The 7,493-nt window shown below is 55.3% G+C and overlaps 1 protein-coding gene across 1 annotated transcript in view; it reads right to left on the reverse strand.

The window, feature by feature from the left end:
* PDE10A (phosphodiesterase 10A) overlaps positions 1-7,193 on the reverse strand; it is a gene marked incomplete at its 3' end in the record, with an annotated part of 185,493 nt that extends 178,300 nt beyond the window's left edge. The window contains exon 1 of the mRNA XM_081997622.1: positions 4,849-7,193. Within this exon, the coding sequence (XP_081853748.1) occupies positions 4,849-5,680 (832 nt within the window). The 5' untranslated portion in view covers positions 5,681-7,193. The remainder of the gene's footprint in view (positions 1-4,848) is intronic.
* Positions 7,194-7,493: the final 300 nt, after the last annotated feature.

Raw genomic sequence — 7,493 nt, forward strand, 5'->3', positions numbered from 1 at the left:
GATAGATAGCATAGATAATATCATAGTCTGATATTACAGTTATCTATACAGGTATATAGATATATAGTTACATAGATATATATATACATAGTTATCTATATACTATAGATATCGTAGATAATAGCACCAAAAGTGCAAAAACTAGAATATTGTAAAAAACATTGAATTTTAAAGTATGAAACATAGCAACTTGAAGCTAAAATACTTTTTAAAGTAGCATTAAAAAGAAATGAGCTCACGTTAGCCTCAAACTGAAATACAATTTTAATCACAGACAAGGTTAACATCAACCCACGAGCTGCATAAGCTATTTCCAAGTTATAAATACACACACAGACTCTCATTCTTATTTTCCAAATCTAAAACTAAGTTCATGACTTGAGAATATGGATAGAATGTTAGGTATAATCTGTTTGTATTAGAATACTGCACAAAATCTTGAAGCTGTGCAAAAGGTAGTGTTGTACTGATCTGTACAACAGAAGATTTAAAAGTAAGCAAGCCAAGTATATACCCTAGATCATTAGCAGAAAGGAGCATTTACATGACTGGTCAAAATCAAGTCACTAAGTCATGTATATGCTGAAACAAAAACTCATCTTTAGGCTTTCACTACGTCCAGCTAACGAGTATGGCTTAAACACGAGCAAAAGGAAGGACACGAATGGGCTGACTGGAGCCACCAGCCTTGCGTTAGAGTTTTAAATGAGCTGCCATCCTCCTCGCACAACCGGCAAAAAGAAACCATGTCCCAACGCACCCACACGATCCCACCACGCACAGTCGCACCTTCCAGTGTCCTTTCCACAGGAGGAGCAAGCTTGCTGAGTTAACAGTGAGGGTGCTGCCTCCCTTCCCCGGGCCTGTGAGTGCTGGGTACCCCTAAGCCACCAGGCAAACCAGAGCTGACAAGTCAAAGGGACAGAGGATTTCAAATGTAAACTGCACGCTTTATAGACAACCATTTGTAAAAATACCTGACCCGGACAAACAAGTCCTCCTTCACTGTTAAGTCCCTGTGCCCGCACGGTTTCCATTCCCCTCCCATGCCGCTCCTTGCTGTCTGCCCTGTTGGGGACCTGTTGTTGGTCCGTCATCCCTCTAAACAGAATGGCAGTGCTTCAGACCAGGATACATGGTGTTCCTATACGTTATTGTAAAGTGTGGTATTATGAAACACCAGTCCCGATGGGAACTGCTGAATGACATCACTTATCATCATAACTATACACAGCTTTAGTGACAGTTTTGCTTTCAATTAATGCGAAGCCAGAATCCCTAGGGTGAAAATCAGAGACCATTCATTTTCTACATCATCATCTAAATCTTAAGGATGATTTAATTGTAAAACCAAACCCTGTCCACCTTTACACACAGGATTCATTGCTGAAGATCAGCATTTGGCTTACAAACCCCTGACTGCAAGTAATCAATGCACAGACCAGGAAAAAAAAAAAGATAGCCAAGCCAAGATTAGTGCACGTAACAGAAATACTTTTAACTTTATTTAAACCTTAATTGCTATTTTCTTCCACAACTACAGATCTGACTACATCTACTCTTTCTTAGGGTACTACTCAATTGGAAAGCCTTAGCATCTGGTACATGAAGGTGCAGGATAAATTTGTTGCACCACAGCAAAAAAAAACCCCACAGATAAAAGGTAACTCTGTATAAAATATCAGTATACTGATAATAATCTGACAAGCAAAAAGTGCCCATACTGTAAAATACTTGTACCTGTGAGTTAAAATACTGACACCTGTGAGTAGACTCACGGGACACAGATTAAATACACTACACATGCAGCTTGAGAAACCTTGAGTGTAGAAGAACATGGGATGCTCCCCTGAAAGCAAGACATTTCACAGAAACCTGTGAATACCTGGCAGCTTGCAGTATCCTAAATATGGTAGAATTCCACTGGAGAATTGATCCAGCAAGCTAGATACTAGAAGTTTCTTAAAACACCATGTTATGCACCAAGTTACAGGTTTTAAACAGTTAAGAAAAACAACACACACCACACAAAGTTCATATAAGCTTTGCAGTCCAGTGCTTCATTAGGAATCTTAAAAACAAAAACAGCTAGCTAGATATGGCACAAACTGAGTATTGCAGAACCTAACATTTTGATAATATCAAGAATCTTCTAACAAAATCCTGACCAGAGAGCATGCAAGTTCAAAGAGCTCAGAGGAGAAAGAATACATCTCTAGTCATTTCATTGTTTTCCAGGCTTGAGGATTCTGTTAAGTCACTTTTAAATCTCCCTTCCGAAAGAGCTCATCTCAATTCTCCTCCCTGCAGAATTCCTCAGTTTCCCTGTAAAAATATGTAGACATTTTTGTCTTCAAAGTCAAACAGTGTATATATGTACGACTTGGAACCAAAAATACAATTCAGGAAACAAAAACTGTGAGATGCAGCACATTATCTTCATTATTCTACATGATCTCATCCTTTTTGAGACAATAATAGCCTTCCGGCTGCACTGTAACCAGGACTGTGCACAGTACTCTGAACAGCTGGACAAGTGCTCTTTGCAGTAGCTGCACTGGAACTGAGCAGTATCTTGTTTGACTTCCCTCCACTCCTTTTTTTCAGCCGGGTTTCCTAAGGAAATCAGACTTATGCAATCACTTGGGGAGGGAGGGAAGTATACACATATGTATATACGCACGCACGTGGATGTCTGTCCATCTGACCTCACTAAGTACCTTTTGAGCCCATTGGCCAGTTTCAATCACATTCAAAAGAGGAGCAGAGGTATCAGACATTTAGGTTCTTGAAAGTTTCATGAGAGCAGGCTGCAGAGCACGGGAAAGTGTCTCTCCACAGGGAGGCTGCATGTCGTCTTAGACGTCAGTGAACTCACAGGGGAAAGAACCGTTCTGCTCCCTTTCCTGCCTGCAGGAAAATCTTCAGTCAGAGGTCACAATCAAAGACGACCAGGTTTCTTGTGTTGGAAGCTGTTCGTAAAATTGCTTAAGTTGAATTCACCACTGCTTTTAAAATGGTGTTTTGAACAGAGCTGATGTTCTTGGTCTAGGATAGGAGAGACCTGCTCTACACGACACATCCCCTGGCTCGGTCCCTTGCTCCCAAGACCACTTATTTTAAAACATCAGAGTTGTACCACACACGTAACAGCATGTTATGTACTATCCCTCTCAAACACAGAGAGGATGAAAACTGGAAGAGCTTAGGATTCCCTTCAGGCCTCAAAACTAACACATATGTGGCTCTGTAACATAGTCAACTACTGAATAAAGTTTCAAAAAGGCAATGCCGCAAATAGATACTCATCTTTATTCACCTCTACCATAGACCAGGACGAGTACTACCACACTTGCAGGCTACTGGGCTAAAGTCAGCTGTAAGGCAGTAAGACAAAAAACGAGGTTTCAGCTGACATCTCTATAGTTCTCCTCATATCCCCCCAAAATACATACATGTGTGAACTATGTACTATTCACATGTATCCAAAAAGCCACGTAATAAAAGTATCCTAACAGATTAAAATACAAGGTTAGCGACACTTTAAGGCATAAATCTATGATTCAAGAAATTGACACAAAAACAAAAAAAAAAAAAAACCACAAATAGCCACAGCTGACTGAAGTCACCCTAAGCATCAAAGCATTAGGTGAGCAAAAAGAAAAAATTATTAAAAAAATGTATTTCAGCCTTGATACACGCTCCGCTTGGAAATTCATTAATCCCACGACCGAAGCGAACCCCAGCGCATTTCCCGGCGGGGCGAGGGCGCTGAGGGCTGGCACGGGCAGCCCGACTCCGGGGGTTCCAGCCCGAAGCCCCGGCCGCTCCGGGGACGCCACAGCCCGGCGAAACGCCTCGGAGAGGGGACGGCGGCAGGCTCGGGCCGAGACCCCCGAGGGGGAGCCAGGCCGCGTCCCGACGAACGGGAAGTTTCTGCCGCGCGAAACCCGCCTCTCCCGCGCCTTGTCGCACAACGCGCATCGGCGGCTGGGGCCGGCCAGCGGCCCCCGCTGCCGCCGGGCTCCCCCGGCCAGCGCCCGGAGGGAGCCCGCCCCGCCCCGAGAGGCCGAGCGGCTGCTCTGGCCCCGCTCGGGCTCGGTGGGAGCCGGGGAGCCGTGCGAGAGCCGCCGGCACCGGAGCCGGCCTCGCTGCGGAGCGCCGCGACGCCCCCCCCGCTCCGCTCCGCCCTGCCCGCCGGCAGGCCCCCGCCCCGCCGCGGGGAGCACAGGCTTCCTCCCCTCCGGCGCCTCGCCGCCGGCAGCGAGCCGCGGCCGAGGAAAGGAGGCGCCCGGTGCCGAGGCCCGATCAGGCACCGGCAGCTGGCGGGCGTGGGGCAGACCTGCCAGGGGATGCAGACGGAAGCGATAGGTTTCGCCCTTCTCGGTCCTCCGCCGCCGCTTTTCTGCCAGCTGCCGATCCCGTAATGCTTCCTCGCTGCTACTTCGAGTAAGTCGGGGGGCAAGTCTCCCTTCCCCTACGTACCGTTCCTGAGCAAATCAGGCACGCGCCGGGGGAAAGGCTGACACATACACGTAGAGTTGTCTGATCCCAAAATGATGCCGAAATCCCCGAGGCGTTAACAGCCAGCTCCCACAAAGAGCACTCGCCTACACTGAGCATCCCCTTTGTCCGTGCATCCTCAATCCACACCCGGCCGCTCCTCCATGCGTCCACGCACGCCCCACGTATACGGCCCCTTTGTGTCTGCGCCTCCCCCCCACTCACAAAGAAATGCCCTTTCCTGAAGGAGCGCACCCAGCCTCAGACGCAGCCCTTCGCGCCCCCCCCCCTCCTCCCCCCGGGACAGCCGCGACCCGCCGCCGGGCACGGCGCTCCGGTACCTACTTGTGTTCAAGAAACAGTCCGTAAACCTCCTAAAGCAGCTTGCAGAATTAGATCCATCTTCCATGTCTGGCCCTAGGAGCAGGGGAGACGAGAAGGAGAAGAAGGCGCCTCTCTGCCGCTGCTGCCGCCTAGGAGTCCTGCTCCCGCCGGGGCCGTCGCCTCCTCGGATCCCGTCGCCGCGGGCTGCCGCTGCCGCCGCTGCTGCAGCACCGAGGGAATTGCAGGACCACGGGCGAGAGACGGCTGGGGAGAGGAGGAACCGGGAGCGGTGCTGCCGGGGGCCGCCGGCTGCGGAACGGAGCAGCAAGCCCTGGATGGAGGAAGAACAGAAGAGTCTCCTCCTGCCGCTGCCGCCTGGATGGGCGATCAAGTGAGCTGCTGCTGCTGCTCCGCCAACATCTCTTCTTCCTCCTCCTCCTCCTTCCCTCCCTTGGAGACTTGTGAGGTTAAAGGAAGACGAGGAGGGGAAACGAGGAGGCGGCGGCAAGAAGTAAAAAGAAGATGGAGAAGCGGAGGAAAAGGAGGGGATTGGAGCGAGGAAAGGAGCCGCTGCCGCTCTGGGGACGATGCTGGCGGAGGCGGCGGAGGAGGCTGTCCCTGCAGCGCGGCTCCTGCTGCTGGTGGTTGTTAAGAGGAGAGAGAGGGAGCTGCAGGCAGCCGAGCCGCCTCCAGCAGCGGGGGGAGGAGGAGGAGGAGACCCGCCGCTGCCTCCACCTCCGCCGCTCTGGCCATGGGAGTGGAGCGGGCGGCTGCCGGCGCCGGGCTTTTCCCCGGGTGCTGCAGCCAGGGGGGCCGGGGGGCGGGATAAGATCCGTTTCTCCGGGTTGGACATGCTTCCGCTCTTCCCTCCCTTTCGCCGTAGTTTAAGGCAGGACGTCTAGGAGAGATACCGGAGTAAAGCGAAAGGGAAAGCCGAAAAAGGACGGAGCCCAACGAGGGGCAACCGCGGTTCGGTCTTTCGTTCCCTGCAACAACCCCTGGGCAGTATTTCCTCGGCACCCCGGCTCCCCGCCCTCATAAAATCCTCACATTTCCGTTCCCCCTTTAGGCCGGAGGGGACGGGGCGCTACTGACCGCCGAGCGGTTCCGATCCCCTTTCAAAGTCCGCTTTTCCTCATGCTCCCACCTCGCATTCAAAGCAAGAAAACGGCAACAAGCTGTGTTTTTTCTTCCAGCCGGGCAACTATTGCCCGGTACGTGCGCGCTCGGCCGCAAAGAGGCGGACAGAACCGCCGCAGCGCCGCTGCCCGCACCGGCCCCGACCGCCAGAAAACGCCCACGGGCGGAGCCGGCGCTTCCCAGGCTGCCTCCCCGCCTCACACCGGAGCTACGGCACAGCCCTCACCTAAAGGGAACGCAGGAAGAGATGAGAGAGAGAGAGGAAAAAAAAACAAAAAATCCTCCCTATGCGGCCTCACTATTTTAAACAGCTGTTTCCAGCCACCGAGATGAAGAGGCAGACGCTCTGCGGAGCACTGGGATGAAGATGCTGGAGAGCTGCCTCTCCGTTTCTGTGGGGCATCAAAGCCCTGTTCCCATACGGAAATGCACAGTCCTTCCCCGACGCTCCTCATCACGCGTGTTTGCTTCAGCCCCCCGCCCCCCAGTCTCTAGTTGGCACCCCCGCAGCCACCCACTCCTCAGCCTCAGCTCTCCAAACCGCCCGGCTCCCCGGGGGGGCACTTCGGGCCCTGGCCTCGGGTGCGGCGAGGTTCCGGGGGCCGCCACCGGCCTCGCCCCACCGGCACAGGCGGCGCCGCTCACCAGCGGGGCCCGTCGCGCCCGCCAGCCACCACCCCGGCTCCCCGGCGGGGTGCCCGGGCAGGCAGGGTCCCGCCCCGCAGGCCCCCGACGGCCGCGCTCCCCTCGAAGGCGCGTCCCGCCACGGCCGCCGGCCCCTCGGCCGACGCCTCAGCATCCCGCCCCGCCAGCCTGGCCGCTGCCCGCCCGGCACGGCGCCTCGGCGGGCCGCGCTAGGGCGTCCCTCAGCGGGGCAGCCGCCGGGGGAACGCCCGGCCAAAGGAGGCCCCAGGGCGGGCCCGGGACGGAGCGCGGCCGTGGGCTGCGCTGGAAGCCCCCGCCCCATGTATTTCGTTTTCGCCCCGAACTCGCGCTGCCCCCGGCTCCAGCCGCCACCGACAGGCGGGCAGGGAGGTCCAAGTCCACAGGAATTTACCTCCGGCAGCGGGTAGCGGCGGGGCCGGCGTCGCCAGCCAGCGGTGGGGCTCCCCTCAGCCGAGCCGGGACGCTGCCGCCGGGCCGGGCCAGGCCGAGCGGGACGCGGCCGCTGGGGAGCCGCTACCCCACGCGCCTGTCAGCTTAACGGAACGCCAGGGCGGCGGGCAGGCCCCCGCCCTCCCCTCCCCTGTCCCCGCAAGCCCCGTCAGCGCTGTTCACCGCCGAGGATCGTTCAGCGACCCGAGCGGCCGGCAAAGCCCGTAGCGCCCCGGCCCTCGCCCTGCGGCGTCGGCGCTCACCTGGGCGGGGGCCGCCCTGTTCTCGCCTTCCCTCGCCCGGCGGGCACCTGCCGGGGCAGCGGGGCCGCCCCCGCCCTCAGAGGGGCCGCTGGAGGCGCGGAGCCTACTGCCCAAGCGCCGGGCCGGCAGCACCCGACTCGTTCGCGGCCGCCTCGGCGCCGACCGCCC

This window comes from Phaethon aethereus, assembly GCF_964289735.1.
Source record: "Phaethon aethereus genome assembly, chromosome: 3".
Taxonomy (NCBI): domain Eukaryota; kingdom Metazoa; phylum Chordata; class Aves; order Phaethontiformes; family Phaethontidae; genus Phaethon; species Phaethon aethereus.